This window comes from Bufo gargarizans, chromosome 2, assembly GCF_014858855.1.
Source record: "Bufo gargarizans isolate SCDJY-AF-19 chromosome 2, ASM1485885v1, whole genome shotgun sequence".
NCBI lineage: Eukaryota > Metazoa > Chordata > Amphibia > Anura > Bufonidae > Bufo > Bufo gargarizans.
The window spans coordinates 593705159-593732803 of NC_058081.1; the positions used below are offsets into that span (position 1 = coordinate 593705159).

At 43.9% G+C, this 27645-nt stretch overlaps 1 protein-coding gene across 1 annotated transcript in view; it reads left to right on the top strand.

The window, feature by feature from the left end:
* Positions 1-27645, top strand: part of CFAP74 (cilia and flagella associated protein 74) — a 202839-nt gene that overhangs the window by 18827 nt on the left and 156367 nt on the right. Inside the window, exons 6-10 of the mRNA XM_044281876.1 lie at positions 4933-5037; positions 8065-8238; positions 13003-13113; positions 16010-16112; positions 19296-19453. Of these exons, the coding sequence (XP_044137811.1) occupies positions 4933-5037; positions 8065-8238; positions 13003-13113; positions 16010-16112; positions 19296-19453 (651 nt within the window). The remainder of the gene's footprint in view (positions 1-4932; positions 5038-8064; positions 8239-13002; positions 13114-16009; positions 16113-19295; positions 19454-27645) is intronic.

Below are 27645 nucleotides of genomic sequence, written 5' to 3' on the forward strand. Positions count from 1 at the left end.
TAAAGCACCAGTTTGGCCCCTAAATCCTGGTGTCCTGAATAAGTATGTGGTGGCGACCCCTGAAAGAAAGCCTGACATGGGGTACATCAAGAATGCGTTTGACGAGAACATCGTTCTGCCACTTTACACATCACTCGTCAGACTACTCATGGAGTGCAATTAATATCCCCAAATCCTTTTCTAGGTCGGCTTTACCCATTCTGCATGCAGTGGTGACATGTGCAAGACTCAATACCGCCTTGCATCGGCCTGGTTATTGATAAAAATGTGATCATCACTTTCACACAGTGGAAGCAGCCATTTGTGATCTGGACTTTTATGTCCAGCAATCATTGCTGTAGGTTTGATCCACCTGCCCACTAGCATCTGCTACTGTATATCAGTGCTATTTATTTGCTAGGCTATACGGTATACAGTAAAGTATAGGTGCGCTGAAGTCAACATTTCAGTTCCGAACGCTTGTTATGCTGGCTATGTGTTGTAGCCATGGTTCCCTAGTGACAAGCAGATGGTACAGATGATGTATATGTCTCCAAGGTCCTTGGTTGTAGCACAGTTTTAGCCTGATGTTTCTGCCATTAAGAATCATCTGCTCTCTTAGAAAACACAACAATATGGAGGTAAGAAGATTCATACTTTGCAACAGCGCAGGAGTCGCTGATTGATGCATGAAATGTTCCCTTCATAATTTATGATGCATTTCAAAATTGTGCAATATTCTGCTTTAGGTACAAGATGTAGCGGTTGCTAAATGACCGTTTAGCACGATGCTGTGGTATTAATATAGTGCGCCGAATGTTTGTGGTGCAGCCGTTTCTCCTTCTGAGTGACTGGGCAAGCAGCTTAGATGTGCTACACTAAAGGCGCTATCCCGTGAAAAGTATATGTCAGATATCCACAGGATAGGTGCTGAACATCGGACCATGGAGGGGGTCTGACCGCTGGGAACCCCATCAATCCCAAAAACAAGTAACTGCAACTACCTACATGCCCTGATAGCTGTAGGCTCTCCGAGCATGCTGGGAGTTGCAGTTTTGCAACACCTGGAGGCCTGCAGGTTGGGCATCTCTGATCCATAATATTAAAGATTTTGCAGCTTTAAAGTGATATGATGTAAATAATTACTTATTATTATTGCATTTAGTTGCTTATGTAACTATTTGAAATTCTTCCCCCACCTGAGTCATGGCCTGACAGGCGGCCTGTAAAAATCCCATACACTGCAGTATTTTTTATTTTATTTTTTAAGTTTATTGAGCAATCAATTTGATAACATATTCAAATCCACAAAGGGGACTTGAGATTACAGTAAAACACTAAAATAGTAACAACTTAAATCCCCTCCCATTCCCAGTTTTACATCACAAATAAATAAACATGATTGCTATCTTCATGTTCAAACTGTGGGGGGCGTGAACAGGCACTGGAGGAAGATGGCCGCATGATTTCTGCGCTCCTGCACCCAGAGATGAGTTAAGCCTTCAGCCCAGCACCTACACCCTTGATTAGGGTACACAGCAGCTGAAACAGTTCCACCCTCTGCCTACCGGAACCCCGCCGAGATGGGGAAATCCCGCAGGACACAGCACAAACCGGACTCGGACCTAAGGCGGTACTTTGAACCGGAGTGCAGCAAAGATGGCGGCACAGCGTGCTCCTCACTGCGCTCCTCTCCGACTCCGCCAGACTCGGCGCACTTCCCTTCGCCTCCCATACAGCCATTAGCGGGGAGTGCGGCCTCAGATATGTTTGTGCACCGGGTCATGCCGACTCCCTGTTAACTGAGAGTGCCGACCCCGCAGCTCATGAACTGGAGCCACACTAACATCCACACCTGACCTCCATAGCTTGGGACAGGGCAGGGGACAACCTCAGAGCTCAATTAGCACAGAGGACACCACCTCCCTAGCCGAAGGGACAGCTAGCCACATAATAGATGCCTTAACAGGACTACCTGCCTCTCACTCTCCAGTGAACAGGCACTCAAGCGTATGCTACTAGCTCTGACATCCTCCCTCAATGAGGACATTACTGACACCCATATCTGCATCTGTACAAGCTCTTGATGCTAGGGTGCTACATATTGAAAGAAAATGGTAGAGTATGCGGAGTCCCAAAACAACATAATTGATGCCAATAATGATATGGCGGATGAGCTGGAGCGGGTAAAATCTAAACTTGCTGACCTGGAGGACCACTCGCGGTGCAACATTAAACAGCGGGGAATCCCAGAAACAGTCCCGCCGTCTGGTATCACTTCCTATATACAGAAACTGTTTCGGTCTTTGCTTCCTAATTTGTCAGCTCAAGATCTGATCATAGATCGAGCCCATAGGGTCCCTACGTATCGGGCGGAAACGGTACCTAGAGACACCCTAGCTAGAGTGCACTTCTTTCATGTTAAAGAGGCTGCTCAGAAGATGCCAGACCCCTTCCAAGCCGGCACGCTTTATACTGATCTCTCTTCTACAAGTCTCCGCCAGAGGAAACTGTTAGCCCCGGTTACCACCACACTAAGACAAAGCAATATCCTGTACCGCTGGGGATACCTGGTGAAGATCCTGATAACTAAAGATGGCACTGCATATACCATTAAAACCTTGGAAGAAGGCAAAAAGTTGTTACTTTAACAGAACTCGCCTCGGAGGAATGTGGAAAGGCAAAGAATCTTCACTACCCCCTATCCACTGGGCTGATTCATCACTACACAGCTAGAACCTTCAAGTGCAGAGGAAAGTTGTATATCCTTCTGGTATTTCACCGGGACTATACCCCCACACTGCTGATAGCAGCCTAGAGCTGTGTTTCTTAAACTTTTTATTCTTATATTTTGGGACTCTCTGATTTGATGTTCCCCTTTTACTATACTTTTGCATTGTTATTTATATTTATTTGCATTTATATTTACCGTCCTGAGATATTCTGCACTTCTATACCAGTCCAAAGGTGCTCCACTTTGTCACTTGATGTGAAGGGCCTTAATTGTGGAAAGAGGCAATGTCACATCAAGCTGATGTCCTGTGTTCACAGATCATTAAGAAAGAAGCGCACAGATTGAAGCACCATTCTTTCCCGACCATTCTACAATCACATTCAGAAAAGAAGACAAGGAATGTTTTGATTGCTTTTACACAGATCTCACAGATAACTGATGTCCGAGGTCGTTATGTGATCCCAGTGTGTTCCCTGAACAATAACACTTAGGCCTCAATGCACGAACACCCACTGTGGGGCAGCTGCAGCGGATCGCGGACCCATTCACTTTAATGGGTCCGCGATCCGGGCGATCCTCAAAAAATAGGACATGTTCTATCTTTTTGCGGAACGGAAATACGGGACGAAGCCCCACGGAATCACTCAGTAGTGCTTCCGTAGGGTTCCGTTACGCACCATTCTGCATCTCCAGATTTGCGAACCCATTGAAGTGAATGGGTCCGCATCCGTGATGCGGAATGTACACGGAACGGTGCCAGTGTATTGCGGATCCGCAAATGCGGGCTGCAATACGGCCACGGAGAGCACACAATAAGCCTTATACTATTGTTAACCTCTATCCAAATCTCAAATACTACCCCTGACTCTCCCTCCGGAGACCTTTCATTTAATGAAATCCACCTTTCAACCAGACTGGCAGGACACTGAGATACAATATCTAAGCACTCGCCTTACCAAGACCCGGTCAGTGGTCTATTCCCATAAATACCAACCACTCCTGAAAACAATTGAACAAGACTTATCCACGTTTGCAAAACATGACATCTCCTGGGTGGGCAGAATTGCTACCTTCCAAATGTTTACCTTGCCTAAAGTGCTGTATATTTTTGGTACTCTTCCCTTGTCCCTACCCACCAGCTTGTTTCAGAAGGCCAGACAGCTTATTAGTGTTGAGCGAACTTGTGTTTTAAGTTCGGCGTCTAAAGTTCGGATTCGGGTTATCGAAGAATCGCATTATGGATTCCGCTACCACGGACCATAATGGAATTTAGAATCCATAACATATGGATTCTAAATTCCGTTATGGTCCGTGGTAGCGGAATCCATAACGCGATTCTTCGATAACCCGAACTTTAGACGCCGAACTTAATACACAAGTTCGCTCACACTAATAGAGCTATCAACCTCTCTGTTTTGAGAGACTGGTGGGCAAGAACCACTGACAAACACTGGGTTCACGTAGAACAAAGTGTAACCCCCCGGTCATCAATTAATATAACTTGGACAACCCCTTTAAAATATAAAAATATTTTTCCTGCACATTGAATGCCATAATGGGAAAAGAAACAAGAATTCCCGATTTCATCTGAGCGCTCAGGAATCATTGATAAACATGGGCTGAGAAGGCTTCCCATCTGGTCCGATCACACACAGGAGCTACTGTAGCACAAAGTGTTAAAAATGTTAAAGGGGTTCTCTGGCAATTTGATATTGATGGCCTATCCCCAGAATAGGTCGTCAACAACAGATCGGCAAGGATTAGCTTTTCGAAAAGGCTGCAGTGCTGCATGATCACTTAGGCTCCTCCCTAGGCCAGTGACATCACTATACATCGGTCACCTGGACTAGGCTGAGCTGCAATACCAAGCGCAGCCACTATGCAATGTCCAGCGCTGTGCTTGGTAAGCTGTGAAGAGACCACAGCGCAAATTGGAGATCCAGCTGATCAGAAGTGTTTGGGGGGGGGTCATACCCTTATCAGTCTGAAATTGATGACCTATCCTGAGGAAGGGCCGTCAATATTAAATTCCTTTAATGCTGATGATATTATTTAATATACGGTTAGTAATTGTATCCAGGAATAACTACTTCATGAATAGAGTCCTTACAAATGTGCACCTGTAGCTATTGCAATCTCTATAGACTATACATGATCAGAACATTTTCCATTGTTTAAACATCTTTACAGAATTTGATGTTTTCTCTTTGCGTTGACAGGGCGGCGGTTTTCCGTCTGAGAGCTCTGCATAAACGACTGAGCAGCGAGCTGTTCAATGAGGAAGACGTGAAGACAAAGATTGCCGGCATCCTGACGGATAACGAGTGAGCTGACCTGCTCTGTGCAGAACCTACTGGGGTGGAGCAGTTAAATATATTGCAGTATGGCAGAAAAATGGGCAATTTTCTTCAGTAAAATACAAAATAGCAAACCTTCAGAAAATGTATATTTTGCTGGTTTCTGCACTCCTGCCCTTAGGGTCCATTCACATGTCCGTAGTGTATTGCGGATCTGCAAATTACGGATCCGCAATACACCCGGCCGGCACCCCCCATAGAACTGTCTATTCTTGTCCGCAATTGTGGACAAGAATAGGACATGTTCTATTTTTTTGCGGAGCCGCGGCCCCAAACCATTCCTGCCCCATTGAGAATGAATGGGTCTACACCTGTTCCCGATATTGCGGAACGGATGCGGACCCATTTGCGGACGTGTGAATAAACCCTTATGTGCGTATACCCCTGTCACATTGTTGTGGACATGTATAGTTATGGTAATATATGTTATACGATAAGTTCCACTATGCTGGGGTCAATGTTAGACTGGGGGACATTTATCAAAACTGGTGTAAAGGAACTGGCTTAGCTGCCCATAGCGACCAATCAGATTCCACCTTTCATTTTACAGCGCTCTATGGGAAAACAAAAGGTGGAATCTGATTGGTTGCTATGGGCAAATAAACCAGTTTTCCCTCCCACCAGTTTTGATAAATCTTCCCCACAGACCTTAGTCACAGTCTAAGAGCTTACTCACACGAACGTGTGCCGGCCGGGCCCGCAAATTGCGGTCCGCAATGCACGGGCCCTGACCGTAGGACCACCGTATGCAGACACAGGACCTATTCGCTTGAATGGGCTCCGCGATCCACATCCGACAGTATGCACTGCAAAAAAGGAGGCACAGGTGGGAAACCCACGGAAGCACTCCTTCCTTCTGGATTGCGGAACCATACAAGTGAATGGGTCCGCAGTACGGCCCCCGGCAGACAACGGTCGTGTGCATGAGCGATCTGTAGTTTTTACTGTTTTTATTAATACCATTGTGGAGTGTAAATGCTTTTTTGATCACTTTTTATTAAATGGTTTTTCCGGGAGCTTTTTACTGATTACCTATCCTATTTACTGAAGCCGGGTCCTTCAGCTAGTTATACATATAATACATTATATATTATAGCCCCATACTATAATTTATTATAGTATGGGACTTTGGGACACAGTGGTACAAATGAACTCTATTTTTTATTGTTTGTTCTTATTTTTATTATGAGGAAAGAGGAGTGATTTGATTTTTTTTTTACATTTTTTTTTATATTTTTTAAATACTTTGCTAAAGTCCCCCTAGGGGACTTGAACATGCATTAGCAGATCACTTCTCCCATAGACTACAATGACTAACCTTGCAGTATATGTTAGATTCAGTACGTTCTGATGGAGCCATGTCACAGGCATAGGAATGTATTGCTGTGATAGCCTCGGATCCTTCCTTATGCTCAAGACTACCCTAGAGAAAGGACAGCTTCCCTGATCTTAGCGTCAGAGAGTCGTGGTAACGCAGTGCTCTCGAGGAAATCCGCCTAAGATGCCAAGATCTGAGCGGTTAAATGTCTGTTATCGCAGATCCCAGACATTAGTTCTGGGTGCCTGCTGTTTAAAGCAGCAGAAACTCGGCTATGGTGCCCACTCTGCTTGTGAGTGGGCACCATTTTGTAAAGACTGCATGTACGGTGGCAGTTCTAAAGGGGTTAAATAAGTGTCAGTTTTCAGTCTACTATTAAGAAGTATTTTAAGAGCATCTGCCAGGATCTTAAATGCCGTACAGTAAATCTCATCAGAGTTGAATTTACACTTACCATTATATCAGGGAATTCTATTATCAGCTCATTTCACTAATCTGTATCTCATTCATGGGATCATTGGGTAATGGCATCCATCAGAATTCAGGATCAGTTCAGGACAAACCCATAATAGCTGTTATGGCTCCATTAAAGAGTTGTTTCTTTGTGGATATGCCACCAATGTTTGATCAGTGAAGGTCCAACCAATATGAACCCTGTCGATCACCAGAACAAAACGGATAACTTCTGTGATGGTTGTTGCCGTATGAGTCGACAAATGTTCTTTAGCATCCTGTTAACATTTGTACTCGCATTTCCTTTCCTTTGATGGCAGTGCCAAATCTGTTACAGGACAGACACCAATGGCGCCCAATGAACCCCACCGCTGGGTGTCCCTTTTGGAAGAAATATTGCTGCAGTCATGGTATCTGCAGTGGAGACACCTAATAGAGCTTCCAACCCAGCAGTGAACAAAGCCTCAAAGGGCTTGTCTAGATTTTAGATATTGATGACCTATCTTTGGGATGGGTCATCAGTATTAGATTGGTAGGGGTCCAATACCTTGCACCCCTGATGATCAGCTGTCTGCAGCAGTCGCTGGTGCCAGTAACGCAAAAGTGGAATGAACCAGAAGCAGAAGACTCCATCTGTGTAGTGGTTATCCCGACATAGTGAAGCCCAGCTCCATTTCAACTGAATGGAAGCTTAGCTGCAATAAGCCGCCTGTCCACTACACAGGAGAATAGGTCATCAGGATCTACAAGCTGGTCAAGAGGTTTTGTTAACTATGTAACAAATATATTTGTTAACTGTATAACAAAGAAGCTTTACTCACCTCCACCGCTGCCCTGCCGATGCTGCTGTGATCTCCGGGCTGATCATCTGATCAAGCCGGAAACGTTAAGAAAGACCCATTCAGCTAATCACTGGACTTAGCAGTGACCCACCTTAAACAGTGACTGGCTTTCCTAATATTTCCAGCTTTTTGAACCAGGGCAGGAAATGCAGACAATGTGTAGGATTGGTGGAGGTGAGAAAACTTCTTTTTTTTATTTTTTTACAAGTTCTGGCTGAAGAAAAATTCTCTCCTGAAATACCCTTTGAATAAAATTCTCAAAAAGCATAATTCAATAGTCTGCAGCTTGCCTGAAGGGAGATGTTAATTCATTTTAATGATATTTTAATGATATTTAGCAAATTAAATCCCTCTTCCTAAATAAGTGTTCTCATTGGATAGGTATGATCTCTGGCACATTGAAGTGGAACAAGGAAAATTTACCAGTCTTCGTGAGAGGCTTGAACAAGATGAAGAAGTCTTAGAGAGAGAGCGCAAAGACTTGGCGGAGCAGCGAGCTCTGAGGGAGAAAATGTCACTTACTCTGGCAGAGCGTAAAAAACAGACCGAAAAAGAGTAAGTAAAACTGCAATAGAAAACGGGGAAAACCTTCACCAGGACATGAATTGCTGTTGCTGGTGAATTTTTCAGCTATGTTTAGCAGGTATTCGTTTCATATTTAAATATCTTCATTTCAATCATAGTATAAAGTTCAGTATGTATTAAGTAGTTATACTGTATTTATCTTCGGGTAGGTTTAAAGGGAACCTATCCGCAGAGTCAGACTGCTGCCATGCTGCTGCTTGTAAATCCCTTTGTAGACATGGCCATGTTGACGTCAGTGGTTTCACTTGGAGGGAGAAAAAGAAGTTCTAAAATCACTGTGTGCCGCTCGATAGTCATCTGAGCAGTGCTGGAGCTGTGACTAGACACGGTGCCCTTGCTGTTGCTCTCCTAGCTTTAAATGATGCCCTGCTTATGTGAAGTCAGCATTAGCTGTGTCATGCTGGGCATCAATCAAGACAGAGAGGGTCTTGTCTCCCTCCTAGTAACCACCACCACTGTCTGGGTGACCACCGCCACTGTCTGGGTGACCACCGCCACTAGGCTGCTGCTCAGTACTACTATTTGCAGAAAACAACGGGCAGACCATTATAGAAATGCCTATTCTTGTCCGCAAAACGGACAAGAATTGGAAATGTCCTATTTTATTTTTTTTTTTTGCGGGGCCACGGAACGGAGCAATGGATGAGGATAGCAAAAAATGCGGCTCGGATGCGGAACCAATACAACGGGCAGCCCATTATAGAAATGCCTATTCTTGTCTGCAAAATGGACAAGAATAGGACATGTTTTTTTTGTTTTTTTTGCGGGGCCACAGAACGAAGCAACGGATGAGGACAGCAAAAAATGCGGCTCGGATGCGGAACCAAAACACGTTGCTGTGCATGAGCTCTTAGAGGAAGGGAGTTCCCATTGTCCCCAATCTCTCCAACCCCACAACAAGCGCCAAACTGTTGGCAGCCTAGTGGAAGCCCCCTGGGTTTCCATCTTGCTGCTCCTATTACACCCTGGACTTTCTTTTTATTTAAAAAGGGTCATACTGCCCTATAGAATACAGTTAGCACACCGTAAAACTGAAACCCAGTGATCAATGCATTTTTTATCCTATATATTTTTTTTTACAGTTTCTCAATACATTATATAGGGCATTAAATGGGTCATCCCATGAGTAATCTAAAAACATGGAAATCAGACTTCATATAGTGCATGACAGCGTCTTTCTAAAAACGTAGAACCAGCCCTGTACCTCCCATGGCTCCAGAGATCTGTCGGTTCATTGCTGCAATTGCTTTGCTAGATTTATTTCATGCTGGCAACTCAGGGGGCGTGCACTTTCTCATGGGGCAATTCCTTTCTGCTGCAGCTGGTGTCAGTTGAAGGATGAAACTGAGGATGTATGTCAACCTCCGTGATCTGGACAGACAATTTACGTAAAATTGGTGAGGGTGGCGTAAAATGCCAATTGTGACTTGAAAAGTCAGAAATCCCATCGACCAGTGAGTTTTCTATGCCAAAAACAGGCATAGGGGGAATAATGAATTCCTCCCCCAAAGTTTAGCTAAGTTTATTGAACTAGACCTTAGAAGTGCTGGGGTTTAATACTTCTTTCTGGCACTCCCATACCACAGAGGTTAACCATGCATCAGGTTATCTGCCAGCCAAGCTGTTATTGCAGAAACGAAAATATCATAACTTCACTTCTAATTTGTTAATACCACTAAGGAAGTGTGCCCATTAAATTTTTGTTTTCCATTGGAAATATACTTCTGGTGTATTCCACGATCTATACCTCAGACATAACCCATTGAGTCACATGGTAGAAGAATGTATACCACACAATATACAGATTTTATTGTGTTCCACTGTATAAAACAAAAAAGGGTAGCAGGCAAGGCTTTCCTACGCTAAGAAAAAATATATGCCAACGTACAGTATAGTGGACCAGTATATGCCAACGTATACTGGACCAGTATATGCCAAAAGGTTAGGCTAGTTTTACACCTGCAACGTGTATGTCCAGCTGACTCTCCGCATTTTTTACCGGAAGGCTACCCGATCTCTGCAGTACCGGATCTGGCAGGCTGTGTCGGCATAGAATTTACGCCGCAGATGTGAACCTAGCCTTACTCCTTTGGCTTACACATGGCACATGGAAGCCCATGGATATTTTCAGATTGTCCATTGAAATTTTTCCTGGCATGTATTCTAGACCCAATGTAAAAATGAAATGCAAACAAACCCTAAGCCTAATCTGAATTTTTAGTTTTGACTGAACAGTGTGTATGAATGCAATGTGTGCGAGGATTAATTTAATTATTGAACAAGTACAGTGCTATCGGTCAGTCCAAAAGGTTAGCAAACCACAAACCTGAATACTGAGGAAAGTAAAAGTAAGGAGAATATATCTGTGTGTGCAGAATTATTATGTAATTACCGTATATACTCGAGTATAAGCCGACCCGAATATAAGCCGAGGCCCCTAATTTTACCCCCAAAAAATGGGAAAAATTATTGACTCGAGTATAAGACTAGGGTGGGAAATGCAGCAGCTACTGGTAAATTTCAAAAATAAAAATAGATACCGTACCAATAAAATTACATTAATTGAGGCATCAGTAGGTTAAAGGTTTTTGAATATTTATTTCAAAGAAAACCAATATGGTATCAACAATAACTTTAACAGTACAAAAACCAACTAAAGCGAATAATCGATTTTTGGGAAAATACAAGTTCATGCGAATTTTTATGTGAAAAATTTGAATGCGATTTTTATTTTATTTTATTTTTTGCGAATTTTCGCAATCAAGACCTAGACTCGAGTATTAGACGAGGGGGCTTTTTGAGCACAAAAATATGTGCCAAAAAACTTGTCTTATACTCGAGTATATACGGTAAATGAAAAAGGAAATCTTCCCATCTCACTTGTTTCTTGTCATCTGTTCAAGTGAGAATAAAAAACAAGTTTACAAATAAACATTTCTGACATTTAAAAAATAAAAATAAAATCAGTAAGCAATATAGCTCTCTTCTTTTCAGTAACAGTCATAAGCCATCATCCATGGGGTCTGTCAGTTGCTTAAAGGGGTTCTGTAGTTTGTTTAAATTGATGATCTATCCTCTGGATAGATCATCAGCGTCTGATTGGCGGTTGTCCGACATCCGGGACCCCCGTTGATCAGCTGTTTGAGAAGGCAGCAGCGCTCCAGCAGTGCCACGGCCTTCTCACTGTTTACCGCAGGCCCAGTGACGTCACGACTAGTATCACTGGCCTGGGCGCGCCTAAGCTCTGTTCATTTAGCCCAGGCCAGTTGATACTAGTTGTGACGTCACTGGGTCTGCAGTAAACAGTGAGAAGGCCTCGGCGCTCCTGGAGCACGACTGCCTTCTCAAACAGCTGATCGGCATGGGTCCCTGGTGTCGGACCCCCGCTGATCAGATGCTGATGATCTATCCAGAGGATAGATCATCAGTTTAAACAAACTGCTGAACCCCTTTAATCTACTTTTTGTGCAGCAACAACCACATTGTCCGATACACTGTCCAGAGGTGGACTGTTCTCTTTCACAGTAAATCTCCCATTTAAGAAGGTCCCACAAGTTCTCAATAGGACTTAGGTCAGGACGGAGGCCATGTCATTATTCTTTCATCTTTAAGGCCTTTACTTGTTAGCCATGCAATAGAGTACTTCGATGTCCTGCATAAAAATCATGGTTTTCTTGAAAGATGCAGACTTTTTCCTATACCACTGCTTGAAGAAAGTGTCTTCTAAAAACTGGCAGTAGGTTTGAGAGGTGATTTTGAGTCCATCTTCAACACGAAAAAGTCCAACTAGCTCATCTTTGATAATACCAGCCCATAGCAGTAGCCCACCTCCACCTTGCAGGCGTCTGGGTCGAAGTGGAGCTCTGTGCCAGTTACTGATCCGGGCATGGGACTATCCATCTGGTCTGTAAAGAGTCACTCTCATCTCATCAGTTCATAAAACCTATCTGTCTTTATATATTTCTTGGCCCAGTCTCGACTTTTCAGCTTGAGTCTTATTCAGTGCTGGTCGGGTTTCAGGTTTTCTTACCTTGGCCATGTCTCTGAGCCCTGAACACCTTGTACTTCTGGACACTCCAGGGAGGTTGCAGTTCTGCAGTATGACAGCACTGGAGGATGATGGTCTCCTAGTCCAGTGTTTCCCAACCAGTGTGCCTCCAGCTGTTGCAAAACTACAACTCCCAGCATGCCTGGACAGCCTTGGCTGTGCGTGCATGCTGGGAGTTGTAGTTTTGCAACAGCTGGAGGCACACTGGTTGGGAAACACTGTCCTAGTCGCTTCACATTTGATTCTTCTGAAATCTTTGCCAGTATTTGTATCTTTTTTTTTTCCTCAACCCATTTCTTGCGACCGAGTTGACTATTTGCAACAAAATGTTTGATGGTCCTGTAATCACGCCCCAATATCTTAGCAATTTCAAGAGTGCTGAATCCCTCTCAAGGACTGTTAACAATTTTTGACATAGGGTCTTGATCTTCTTAGGCCACATCCTCCTTCATTACACAAATACATATCACCTGGTATGCTTCAATCCAGTAAATATTCATGTTTATACAGCTTGGAGTTGGAAAATATGCTTAAAATGATGATATAGTCAAAATACTCACTTTCCTAATAATTGTGTTTGTATAAGATATAAAATATTTGACTAAAACATGTCCATTCTTTACAGCCTTGTTACAGTCTGTCCCATAGGAACAAATTAATGACTACGTTTATTTTTTGGATTTCAGGCAAGAGATTAAGCAGTTAAAGGAACGGGAACAGCAATATCGTAAAGCTGTGGAGGAGGCTCAGAAGAATCATGAAAAAGCTGTTCAGTTTCTCAAGGAAACTATGGCACGGTGGGGGTTTCCTGTAACTACTTGTAATATAGAGATAGATTACTCCCTCCTCAGGGCAACAAAGTATTTTATCTCTTGTCAAACTGATTGCTTCTGAGATTTGTACCAGTGGTCAGAACATTTATCAGAGCAACATTTTTCTCTGTGGTCTGTAAGACGGGACTGGTTATTATGGAAATTCCCATGGTTGCTAATATGATATCATGTTAGACAGGAATCAGCAACCTTCGGCACTCCAGCTCCCAGCATGCACACTTACTGTTGTGTTCAAAATAATGGCAGTCAGACATCACTAACCTGATCAATCACTTTTTTTGGTAGAAATTATATTTCTACATGGCAAATAATTTAGTAGCAGGTGTAGTAGAGTAATAGAAATCCAACAGACCCAACAGTCATGATTTGCATGCTGCTGATTCTGTGTAATTGAATTACTAATTGAAAGCAGTGTGGAATTAATAGCAGTGTGGAGTTCAATGAGTGAGGTAATTCATTCTTTGAAAAACAGGTGGCAATTATTGCCCTTATTTAAGGAAGGAAGGCAGCAAATGTTGTACATGCTGGTTACAGTGCATTTATCTCTGAAATTCTGAGGAAAGTGGGTTGTTCCAGACATTGTTCAGAAGAACAGAGTACCTTGATTAAAAAGTTGATTGGAGAGGGGAAAACATTTAATGAAGCGCAGAAAATGATAGGCTTCTCAGCTAAAATGATCACAAATGCTTTTAAATGGCAACCAAAACCTGAAAGACGTGGAAGAAAGCGAAAAACTACCATTCGAATGGATAGAAGAATAGCCAAAATGGCAAGGACTCAGCCAACAATCAGCTCCAGGAAGATCAAAGAAGGTCTAAAGTTACCTGTGAGTACTGTTACAATTAGAAGATGCCTATGTGAAGCCAAGCTATCTGCAAGAAGCCCCCACAAAGTCCCACTGTTGAAAAAAGACATGTGCTGAAGAGGTTACAATTTGTCAAAGAGCACATTGACTGGCCTAAAGAGACATTTTGTTGACTGATGAAAGTAAGATTGTTCTTTTTGGGTCTAGTGGCCGGAGACAGTTTGTCAGACGACCCCCAAACACTGAATTCAAGCCACAGTACACTGTGAAGACAGTGAAGCATGGTGGCACAAGCATCATGATATGGGGATGTTCCTCATACTACAGTGTTGGGCCTATTTATCGCATACCAAGCATCATGGATCAGTTGGAATACATCAGAATACTTGAAGAGGTCATGCTGCCTTATGCTGAAGAGGAATTGCCCTTGAAATGGGTGTTCCAACAAGACAACGACCAGAAAACGTGCAACATCTTGGTTCCAGACAAGATTGACGTTATGGAGTGGCCAGCCCAATCCCCGGATCCTAATCCAATAGAAAACTTGTAGGGTGCAGTTTCTGGTGCAAAACCAGGAAATACAGAAGGACTGTGGAATGTAGTCCAATCATCCTGGGCTGGAAAACCTGTTCACAGGTGCCATATGTTGGTTGACTCCATGCAACACAGATGTTCAGCAGTTCTCAGAAACAGGGGTTATACAACTAAATATTAGTTAAGTGATTCAAAGGAAAGCAAAATCTTCAAAGATTTTTCAGTTTATATAGTGAATGTTTGAGTTTGTAAAGAAAAATACAAACACTGCTATTTTTTTTTTGGAAGAGTCTAATATTCACTTTTCTTTAAAAAAAATTGAGGAACAACACAAATTTTATATATTTTTCTTCATGTTTTGATTTGGAATAGAATATGTAGTGTTCCCAATGCATTTGTGCGTATGGAAATAAAAGCTATTAGAAGGATTTTGAGCTTTATTCACTTTTGTAAACACACTGCTATTATTTTGAACACAACTGTACTTGGCTGTTATTGTAACTCCCGTAGAAGCGAAAGTAGAATTCGGGGAGTTGTAGTTTTAGAACAGCTGGCGTATTGGAGGTTGCTGATCCCTGATGTAGGATCTTCCAGAATAATTATCCCAATATATTACACTTGTATGCCTTGTAGTAGTTGTCCTGGATTTTCATATTGATGGTCCATCCTTACGATAGACCATCAACATCAGATCTATGGAGGGTCTGATACCTCTACCCCCACCGATCTGATATTACCTTGTAGCATTGAATCTGAAACTACACACCTTCATATGTTGTGTAGTGGACTGAGCTAGTAATTGCAGTGCTGCTCCTATTGAAGTGAATGGGAGTAGAGTTGCAGGTACCAGCTCATGCACTGCACAATGGATGAAGCTGTGTAGTTTCGGCATTGGATCTTCTCTGTAACAGCTGATCGGTGAGGGTACAGGGTGTGCCGCCAATCTGATGTTGATGGTCTACCCTGAGGATAGGCCATCAATATCAAATTCCTGGACGATCCCTTAAACCCCTTAGTGACCACCCATAGGTGTTTTTACGGCGGTCACTAAAGGGCCTTGGATTGGAGCGCTGCCTTTTTACGGCGGCACTTAAGCCCAAGCTAGCTCTATAAAAAAGCACAGGTGCTCCCTGCCCGCAGCTACCAGAGGTAGCTGGGAGAAGTGATCAGAGACCATGACAAGCGGACTCTGATCATGTGATCGCCGTGATACAGTGTATCATGGCGATCACCGAAAATGCCGGCAGCAGAGCTGCTGGCAGTAAACGTTCTCCCTCCTCTCATGTAAGAGAGGAGAGATAAAGTCTCCAGTGCAAGGATCAGGTCCCCCAGCTTCCCCATAAGGGAAAGCTGAGTCCCGATCCTCACCCCACCCACCAATACCTTAACAAAGTACCCTACAATAGTTCAGAAGGTGTTTTTAGACCCATAACTAGGAGCATTTATCGTATAAGGGACTTGTATGAACTGTAGCTGTATCCATGAGAGTCTATGATTGATTAATGTTTTTGGAAACACCAGGGTTCATGTGATTGAGGCTGAAAAAGAGCGGAAAAGCAGAGAAGACATGGAGAAGAGGATGCAAGCTGTACTCTCTCTGAAGAACAACATCTCTTCAAACCGGGTATGATAGTCTTTTGGGCTAGTAGGCTCCAGTCTGGATGAGTGTGTATTATCACATCCGTGGTATAATAGTGGCTGCAAGGATGTTACTTTCTGTAAGAGCAGTGAGATCATGGAGCCCCCTCCAGAGGAGGTTGTGAAAGAGTTCAAGAGGGGGCTGCATTTCTAGAGTTTAATAATATAAAAGATTTTCGCTACTAGATTTCTGGAGGAGGGTTGTTAATCCAGGGAGTTATTCTAATTGCCAGATTTGGAGTCCAGAGTATTTTCTTTGCCATAAAATGAGGGAAATTTCATTTCACCTCATGAATCAATTTTGCAGTATAATAGATTTAAGCCTCATTCACATGTCTGCGCTCAAATCTGTGAGAAGCTGGTAAGTGATGCATCCGTGAAGCTGTCCGTGAAGGATCCGTGTTGGGGTCCGAGTGTCCGTTTTTTGCTGTCTGTGTGCCATCCGTGTTTCACTGACACTGCACAGCTGAAAAAATAATTTTCTCTTCCTAATGAGCCGTGAAACACGGATGCAACACGGATGGCATCCTTGGTTTTCACTGACCCATAGGCTATAATGGGCTTGATGGATCCGTGAACACGGACAAAATAGAGCATGCATCCGTGCTAAAAACACAGACCTACGGACCGTGCTGAAACACTGATGTCTGAATACACACATTGGGGACGTGTGCTGTCCGTGTTCTCCATGTCAGACCGTGGAACACTGATGTGTGAATGAGGCTTTACCTAGATGCATGTGTTACTATGTTAATCAGATAAAGCAGTTTATCGGATTTTGCAAAGGCTATGTACAGTACCGAAATGCTCCAATGCACCTCACAAAATTTGGCAAATAGTTTTGATTAAAAATGACTTTTGTCTATACCGCCCCCCCCCCTGAAAACGTAACCAAACGTATAATTCACTGAAGATTATCAATTGGGGGTGTATCAAATATCAAACAATATGGAACTTTTATAGAATTTTATTTAAAAAAACAACTTTCTCTTTAAGACATGAAACATAAACTGAATTTTGGGTGTGACGTATGACCGAGCCCAATACGTGTCTTCACACATGACTCTATGCCAGATCTCAGTACTTCAGTAGATACTATCACAAGCCTCTTTTACTCTATACTGCATAGGTTAGGTTTTCCACTTTCTTTAACAGCCTGAAATGAGAAAGAAAAAAAAAAAATAGAGTTGAAGCTGCAGAAAGATGAACCGAGGTGCCTGACTTTCTCCATTTGGGCTATCCGTCTACCTCCTACAATGCCCCATGTGTTTCATCACTGCTTTGTTCCTGCTCTGAGTCATCAGGGGCTAAAGCAGCAATACTAAATAAAAATTACAGATGGTTAATTCAATTTTCCGCCTGGCAACGGTCATGCAGCAAAAGTGCCTTTGACGGATCTTTAATGACGTTATACAGCATCCCTATGAGCAGTAAAGCACTTTGCAAATACTTAAAGGGGTCGTACACAATTATGAAAATGTACCTGTTTTTGTCCAGAATCTCCGCAGCGGTCCATGACTTGTTTCTGGGATTACAGCTCAATTCCATTGACGCGAATAGGGCTGAGCTGCAGTACCACACACAACTCTTGAACAGGTGGAGTGCAGACATGATACCGCTTCATGTATATTCCATGCATATCCTGCATACAAGTAAGAATCTGTGGTTGCTGGTTGGTATCTGACAAGATGGGACAGCACTGTCTCACTGCCGTTTAATTGCACACAATGCATTGTCCAGTAATAGAAGAAAACAAGTATACATTCTGAATTCTGATTCATTACTCCCGTTGTAGTACTAGATTTATTGGAAGCTGGCAGCTCAGGGGGAATGCCCCTTTTTGCTGTTGTTCTTTCCCTGTAACCTACACAGCTCCTTACAGAATATAGGGCTTGTGGAAGTTGAAGATTTAAACTGAGCGTGTGCGACCCCCTCACTGAAGAAGACAAGAAATAAGGAAAAGAACAAACAGCAGGTGGCGCTATACAGATACATTTTATTGAATAGCTCAGTAGCTATACAAAATTTTTAGTTACATGCAATTACAAAAATGTTCAGAACCAGGTGCTGGTCTGAAAAATGTAGAGAAAAATGTAGATTTTGAGCCCCATTGGGGACAGCTTAATACTAATGTTTGTAAAGCGCTGTGGAGTATAGCAGCGCTATATAAGTGCATAAAATAAATATTTTTTCCTGACACAACCCCTTTAATGGGCCTTTCACACGGTCCAGTGATTATCTGGACCGATTATCTGGCGGTGTTAAAGTGCCAACGATTACCCGATGAACAAGAGAAAAACTCATAATAGACACAAAAATCATTGTTTGCCGGCCGCAGATGGTGCTGTGTAAACATGCTCTGCTGCCGGCAAACAACTGTATGGGGAAGAGAGATGGCATTAGCGATTGCTCCTCCCCATACTGTGGAGGAGATTGCTGCATGTAAATGTAGAGGTCTCCTTTACTGACGAGCAGGTGATTGCCAGGAAGGAACGCTTCCTCGTTGCATGTAAAGGGGAGAGTAAACATGATGAAATATTGATGGAACATATAAGGTGTAAGAAGGCAAATATACCGGAGAATAAAAAGAACTTGTGAAAGACGACGGAAGAGGAAGCAGCCAGTGAAGCCAAAGTTTTGGCATTGAGTTTTTGATTCCAATCAAATGTTTCCAAGCAATTGCAAGGTTTTCCCTAAGTGACCCCCTAAATTCTTGTCTCAAAGACCCCATAATATTTCTGAGACCTTCACTGAATTATATTTATAAAGTTAAGGCCTCATGCACACGACCGTGGTGTGTTTTGCGGTCCGCAAATCACGGATCCGCAAAACACGGATGGCGTCCGTGCACGTTCGGAACGGAACGGACAGCATTCAGTGTAAATGCCTATTCTTGTCCGCAAAGCGCGGACAAGAAAAGGACAGGAGCAACGGATGCGGACAACACACAGAGTGCTGTCCGCATCTTTTGCGGCCTCATTGAAGTGAATGGGTCCGCATCCGAGCCACTAAAACGGCGGCTCGGATGCGGACCAAAACAACGGCCGTGTGCATGAGGCCTAATACTGATTTTAAACTGAGCATGCAGTGTTATAATACTACAAATAGTTGTTTTTTTTAGCTGTGCCTTGTCTTCTTCTGCATTAATCATGTGTTCTACATTTTACAGGAAAACCTGCGTGTGGCTGAGTCTAGGAACAAAGCGCAGGCTGTGCTGGCTAAAAGACAAGAGACGCTGGAGAAAGAAGCTGTGCTAGCCAAAGGAGGAGATGTTACAAAGTTTATCGTGCACAAGAAGAGGCTTCAAGAGTATGAAAGGAGAAAAAAGTAAGTGATCAGTCATGAGTATGATGACATCGGAAACATTTGCTCGTTAAAGGGGTTGTCTCGCTTCAGCAAATGGCATTTATCATGTAGAGAAAGTTAATACAAGGCACTTACTAATGTATTGTGATTGTTCATGTTGCTTCCTTTGTCTGTTTAATTCATTTTTTATTTTATACACTGCTCGTATCCAGGGGTTAAGACCACCCCGCCGTCAAGCAGCGGTGGTCGTTGCTTGCAAACTATAGTAAAAAGCGTCGGCTTCTCTGGTGGTTTATTTACAGATGCCTATACAGGCGTTGAACCTGTCTTGTCCCAGGTGAAAATTTAATACTTTTATTATTATTTGGGTTAAAATACGTGCTTTATGCCTTTATTTAATTTTACTTGATGAACCAAATAATAGAAAAAGATTAGAAATACAGTAAACACTCCACTGCGTGGTCAAATGATGCTCAGTGAGTCAGGAGGGAGAGCACGTGCACTATCTCTCACCCCTGTCACTTATAGGCAGTTAGCTGCCTTCATGTCGCTTGCAGTGACACCTTCATCTAGGCTAAGTTGTGGGAGCTGAACTCACTCTTCCCACTTCTAATACAACACATGGATGATACCATATGTTAGCTGACCTCTGATATCCCTTTGGTGGTGCACACTGCGTACATAACATTCACGGTTTGAATACCGTATCACACTGCTAAACTTCTCTAGCTTTGATAAGTAGGCCGGCCGGACTACTGCTAACTAACTGACAGTGGAGAAGATCGCTTATTTAAAAGCTAAATCTGCCCCCCAACATGTTTCACCAGATAACCGGCTTCTTCAGGGGATTTGGGCAGCGTGGTGGGTGGGGCCGTGGGAGTGTGCCTAGGCACGCATGCGCAGCAACTCCCATCCCGGCCACCTCGTATCTGCTCTGCGGAGCGGTTCATAACGTGATGAAAAAATGAATCAAGACAGCAAAGAAGGCAATATGGACAATCACAATACATTAGTAAGTGCCATGTATTAACTTTGCTTATTGTGCCCTCCAGCTGAGAACAAAAACTGAGGAGCCCTCCTTCATGGGCAATGATGGGGGGCCCAGAGATGGGACCACCACTGATCAACAGGTTATTAATGTAAGAAGAGGGTTGTCATAAGATGGAGATGAGATTGGGACATTGCAAATTCAAAAGGCCACTATTTGTCCATAATAGGTTCAAGCAGGTGGTCAAAATGCATTAAATTTATAATCTCAGATTTCTAGTCACTGCAATTTCTTGCTATATTTTTATAGGACAAATATGTATCATCCAACATTGAAACTAATACTGAAGCTGCAGACAAATTTATTACCTTATTACCTTTTACTCCACTTACAGGTTTTTATTCTTACTTTCCTCAATTAGCAATGTATCTCATATTATGTGACTTGACAGCATCCTTGCCTGGGGCATTGGTCATTCTTAAGCTTGTCATACCTGACAATTTTGACCGGAATAATTGACGATCTAATGTGTATGGCTACCTCCTAACTGTCCCCCGACTGTAGATGTTGTGAGAGATAAGGATTGGACTGTTGGATTTCAGCTCAGGGAGACTCCAGGAATTAAAAAAATGAAAATACTTAAATAGTATTTTATAATAAATATATTCCCAAATATCTTTCATTACCGTGAGGATTCGCTCTGGTAGACAGGGTGTGCGGACGCAGTACAGAGCCAAATTACCAGTTCTTAAATCAAACTTCCGTGTTTATTCACACATAAAGCAAAAACCAAACTTTACTTTGCAGTCTTGGTGTTAGTTTACACACAATGGAAAGTCCACATAGCAAAAAATCACCTTGTTTGGCAGTTCTGCCTCCAGCAGTCCATAGCAGCCTTTTAGGGGCCCCATTTCCCTTACAGACGGGTCTCAGCCCTCCAGCACGGCACAAGCCTCAGATCCCAGCACACACAGCTCCTGAGCTCCACTGTCAGACTGAGGTAATCCCCCTCACCTGGCAGTGCTGGCTGGTTTTTAGGCCTGGCCAAAGCCGGCCTGGAACATGGGGAGTGGTCACCCACCCAGCACTTTGACTACTACCAGTAAGAGCCGTCCAAGATCAGCTATACAGCCATACTAACTATTAAGGTGTCAAACAGCAACTGCTGCTGACACATAAAAACCGTCTCTTACTCCACTGAGGCCAGGAACCTCTGTGACACGTACCTATCATCCACGATGATTCCTTGTACCTTCTTACATTACTTAGAATGGCTTGTTTTGTCTAGGGAGCAATCATTAGGAGAAATAAAAGGGCCGCCATCCTATCAGTACATACAAAACCTGTCCTAATCACACAGGAGGACAAGTTACTTTACCACAATGAGCCATAGTGCTGCCTCATCCTCCTCTCTGCTCTGTTTGTTAGGAGTCATGATCCTGAATACAGGTGAATCTCTGTGGGAGTGGAGATGATGAGGAGACCTGAGAGGAGGGTGAGGTTTGGCTAATGAGCAGCAGCACTTGTTTACAGTCTCCATTACCACAGTCTGTCCTGTCCGTCCTCTCTGTACTTCATGTCTCCTCATGAACTCCATTTCTACAGAGATTCAGCTAAAGTTCTTATCATCTGTATTCAGGATCATAATCCCTGACAAGTAGAGAGGAGGAGGAGGAGGCAGCTCTTTACCTCAGTGTTGTAAAGTAACTTGTCCTCATGTGTGATCAGGACAGGTTTTGTGTGAACTAATGGGACAGCGGCCATTTTGTTTCCCCTGATGATTGATTCTCAGACAACACGAGCAGGACTGGTGTTGGGGGGGGGGGGGGGGGCACCCTAATATGCTGCAGCAGTCAGCTGCTGTCCACCCCGCTCAGTTTCCCCGTCTCACCAGACCTCGGTGACTGCACAGTATCAGAATCCTGCTGCCACAGACATCGGATGTTCTGTGTGGGCAGAGCTAACATAGTCCCTTTCCCATCATTTGCCTGCACTTGCTCCAGGCTGCAAGATTGGGATGACTTGGCCTTCTGGTGTATCATACCCCCAGGCACCCAGGACCCTGCCTTAGAAAAGCACCTAGTAAGTCCATTCAGTAGAAAGCATGCAGCAGTGTCTGTGGAGGAGAGTGCAGGGCTGCTGGGGTCACACTCTCATTCTAACAGCCCGGCACTGCCCTCAAGTACTGATGGTCACTGATCTGTGAGTTTGCTCTGTGAGCGCCCTGTGCCTTCTTTGTGAGCGCCCTGTGCCTTCTCTGTGAGCGCCCTGTGCCCCCTCTGTGAGCGCCCTGTGCCCCCTCTGTGAGCGCCCTGTGCCCCCTCTGTGAGCGCCCTGTGCCCCCTCTGTGAGCGCCCTGTGCCCCCTGTGTGCGCTCCCTGTGCCCTTTGTGCTTCCAGTGGGAGCTCCCTGTGTGAGTTGTGTGTGTTCCCTGCGCCCCCTTTGTGCGCCTCCTGTGTCTCCTCTGCTCCCGGTGTGTGTCCCCTCTGTGAGCTGTGTGTGAGCTCTTGTGCCCCCTGTGTGTGCTCCCTGTGACTCCTGTATGAGCTAGCAAATGGCGTGCTTGTGACGTGGATTGTGGTGCTTGTGACGTGGCCATGCTGCGTTCAATTACCGCATGGCTGTCTGGGCCATAGAGGGCTCTAGCTAAACAATTGAAGACGGCACTGTGCCGGCATACATACATATCTCCTCTGGGTAGCCATCTTATATGCTTCTGGCATATGTAAAAAAACTGTGAACTCTCATCTTCCTGAAGCCTGGGTCGCCTATGATATAGATGGACACTTTTATTACCACTACTCTTTGAGATCAGCTAAAAAAGGTCATAAAGGCTATACCAGGCCCAGCTCATCCTGTCCGGTAAGATAAGATCAGCTCGCTGTCAAGCCTGGCTGGAGCGTGACGTCATTAATTTCCAGGTCTGGTTTGAGGAGAGCTAATAGCCCTTAATTAGCTCTGGGCATAAAACCAGTCCACTTTCATATTTCATTTATGAATCAACTTATGCCCTTTCTGACACCAGATCCAGGCTCTACAGAGTATTGTGGTTAATTGGGTATCAAATATGACTAGAGGATGTGAATCTGTAGCTGACCTATGGGTGGTAGAAGAACTACAGGTCCCAGCATTACCGTGTGTGGTCTCATTCTGTAGGTAAATAAATAAGGATCGCAAATATGTATTCTGTATAAAAATATGCCGATGTATCAAGGAGATACGGGCTTAAGTATAATCCTCATTGTAGGAACTGAACTTTGATGGGGTCATAAAACACTTGGGGGCCAATCCCTAAGCTTCACAGTCACTCTGCTGCCATTGGCTGACAGGAGTAAGTCTCCTGCCCATGGGAAAGTTCATAAAAATCCATGCACAAGGACAGAGGAGTGAGACCCATGGAACATCACCAGACACTTAATTGGACATTGACGGCATATCCCTGTATCAGAAGAACTTTGAGGGTCTCCCCTGATATATACTGAAAAGGGGTTTGCAAGGATTCAAAAAGGACATATGAACGACCATCTGAAACCCTCCAGAGAAACTAAGTATTCTTTCATCTTTTTCCCTTTCATTTGAACTGTCGTGATTATTTATATTGTTATTATTATTCTGTAGATTTATAGTCATTTTCATTAGACTTGTATGCACTGCTTTTTACCGCTTATTAAAGATTATAAAATCTAAATAGCCAAGTCTTCCATATTCTAAGCTGCTGAACAACGTACCTTGCCTTTGAAGAGACTTTACCAGGTAGTTAGTTAAATTGCATTTAGGAATTGTAGCTGGGGGTGATTGACTGCGGTTGGTCAGTAAGTGATATCCGGTTCATCCACTGATCTGTGTGACAGTGAATGACCCGGATAGTCGGCTCGTGGACCGGGAACCCACGTGGTGGCAGTTACCGAAGTGTAGTGGGGGGTGTTAGCCGGATGGTAATACCCCGGTCACGTGAGGTCTCTGTGTGTGCGCAGACTCCGTCACAGACCACTACGTCACAGCTGTGGGATCCGGAGCGATCGGATCCATAGTTCGTGACAGGCACTGTTTAGGTGGTCTTCATTGTTAATTGGGGAAGGGAGGCGATGGAGTATAGATTAAGAATCTGAGGTCCAGATTAGCAGGGGAGCAGACCAGGGCTGCTAATAAAGGAATCTGCAAAGCTATGTCACACATTGTGGCCGTATCACTGCCAGATCCCCATAACAGTGTGTCATCCACAGACCCCCCCCCCCCATAACAATGTCATCCACAGGTCCCCCATAACAGTGTGTCATCCACAGATCCCCCATAACAATGTCATCTACAGGTCCCCCATAACAGTGTGTCATCCACAGATCCCCCATAACAGTGTGTCATCCACAGACCCCCTCCATAACAATGTCATCCACAGGTCCCCCATAACAGTGTGTCATCCACAGATTCCCCCATAACAATGTCATCTACAGGTCCCCCATAACAGTGTGTCATCCACACATCCCCCATAACAGTGTGTCATCCACAGACCCCCCCATAACAGTGTGTCATCCACAGATCCTCCATACCTGTGTGTCATCCACAGATCCTCCATACCTGTGTGTCATCCACAGATCCTCCATACCTGTGTGTCATTCACAGATCCTCCATACCTGTGTGACATCCACAGATCCTCCATACCTGTGTGTCATCCACAGATCCTCCATACCTGTGTGTCATTCACAGATCCTCCATACCTGTGTGTCATCCACAGATCCTCCATACCTGTGTGTCATCCACAGATCCTCCATACCTGTGTGTCATCCACAGATCCTCCATACCTGTGTGTCATCCACAGATCCTCCATACCTGTGTGTCATCCACAGATCCTCCATACCTGTGTGTCATTCACAGATCCTCCATACCTGTGTGTCATTCACAGATCCTCCATACCTGTGTGTCATTCACAGATCCTCCATACCTGTGTGTCATTCACAGATCCTCCATACCTGTGTGTCATTCACAGATCCTCCATACCTGTGTGTCATCCACAGATCCTCCATACCTGTGTGTCATCCACAGATCCTCCATACCTGTGTGTCATCCACAGATCCTCCATACCTGTGTGTCATCCACAGATCCTCCATACCTGTGTGTCATCCACAGATCCTCCATACCTGTGTGTCATTCACAGATCCTCCATACCTGTGTGTCATTCACAGATCCTCCATACCTGTGTGTCATTCACAGATCCTCCATACCTGTGTGTCATTCACAGATCCTCCATACCTGTGTGTCATCCACAGATCCTCCATACCTGTGTGTCATCCACAGATCCTCCATACCTGTGTGTCATTCACAGATCCTCCATACCTGTGTGTCATTCACAGATCCTCCATACCTGTGTGTCATCCACAGATCCTCCATACCTGTGTGTCATTCACAGATCCTCCATACCTGTGTGTCATTCACAGATCCTCCATACCTGTGTGTCATCCACAGATCCTCCATACCTGTGTGTCATCCACAGATCCTCCATACCTGTGTGTCATCCACAGATCCTCCATACCTGTGTGTCATCCACAGATCCTCCATACCTGTGTGTCATCCACAGATCCTCCATACTGCATCAAAAAGTGTGTTCTAAAATATATCAGAAAAAAACACACCAAAAATAAAACTGATGCAGATTCTGCATTAGGTTTTTTTAATCACAGAAACTACTCTACGTGAACATACCCAAAGAGGCTGCAGGGTCAGCAGCTTACAGTGGAAAGGCTAAAGAGAGATAAGGTGGCATTCTGCAATCAGCTGCTGTGGTTGCAACCGCTGTCCTGTCAGACTTCTGGTCCAATATTTCATTTTTCCCCAGGGCCACACCTTGTCTAAAATCGGCCCTGAACACGAGCCATTATAAATAAAAATTGGTATTTGAGAATATATTTATATTAAAATAAAATTTAAGTATTTAAATTTTCTTCATTTCCGGAGAACCCCTTTAAATAAATTATCCCATGATTAATGTATATAATGAAAATCAGACATCGTATAGTACATGGCAATCTCTTTCTAACAAAGCGAGAACCAGTCATGTACCTCACATGGATCCAGAGATCTTCAATTGCTTTGCTAGCTTTATTTCACGCTGGCAGCTCAGGGAGTGTGTCCTTTCTGCTGCAGTTGGTGGCAGTTGAAGGATGGAACCAAGTATGTGCTTGGATCTCAGTGAGCAGGACAAAGAATTTAGAAAAAGAGCAAACAGCAGGTGGCGCTATACAGATAGATTTCAGTGAATGACTTAGTGGCTATATAACATTTTTTATTTATATGCACTTTCAAAAGTATTCAGATCCAGGTGCTGGTTTGAAAAATGTAGAATATTTTTTACGGGACAACCCCTATAACCTGATCAATGTGTATAAAGTTCATATACAGTATGTGTGACTGGGTCTTGTACCACAGCTCAGCCCAATGGCTTGGATGGATGTGTTGCTGTGTAAGTATTGTAATGAAAATGCTGTTCCCCCCGCCCTATATTGTAGTGGCAAAAAATCCTGGCCTAGTAAAGGACCCTAAAGCTTGTATTAGACAGGCAAACCAGCAAGCAATTGTCGGAAAGGGAAGCGTTCACTCTCGGCAATCGCTTGTTAGCAAGTGGAGGAGACTGCTGCTATTACATGGGGAGGAGCGATCGATATGCCATCGCAACTTCCTTTAGACCTCTTCCACACGAACGATACGGATTGGCTCCGGATGCGTTCACTGAAACTCGCACCATTTTGCAAGCAAGTTTTGTCTGCGATTGCGTTCAGTTGTTAATTTTTTTTCCGTGCCGATGCAATGTGTTTTGATGTGTTTTTCACGCGCGTGATAATAAAACTGAAGGTTTACAAACAACATCTCTTAGCAACCATCAGTGAAAAAAGCATCACATCTGGACTGCAGCCAGGTTTCATCAGGGTACCATGCGTTTTTTAACTGAAGCCCCATTTACTTCTATGGGGCCAGGGCTGCGTGAAAAAAATACTGTGATTTTCACCCAAGGCAGAAAAGATGCGTGAAAAAAAACTTGCTCGTGTGAAAGGGGCCTTACTGTCTAGTGGTTTGCAGATCGTAATGAGACACCATGATCTGCCGCTGGCAAGCGCAGATTTTCAAGCATGCTTAAAAATCTGACTTGCCGGATGAACGAGCGTTTGCGTCATCGAGCGTCATCGGGTAATCTACGGCAGTATTACACTGCAAGATGATCATTAGTGATTATCGGCTC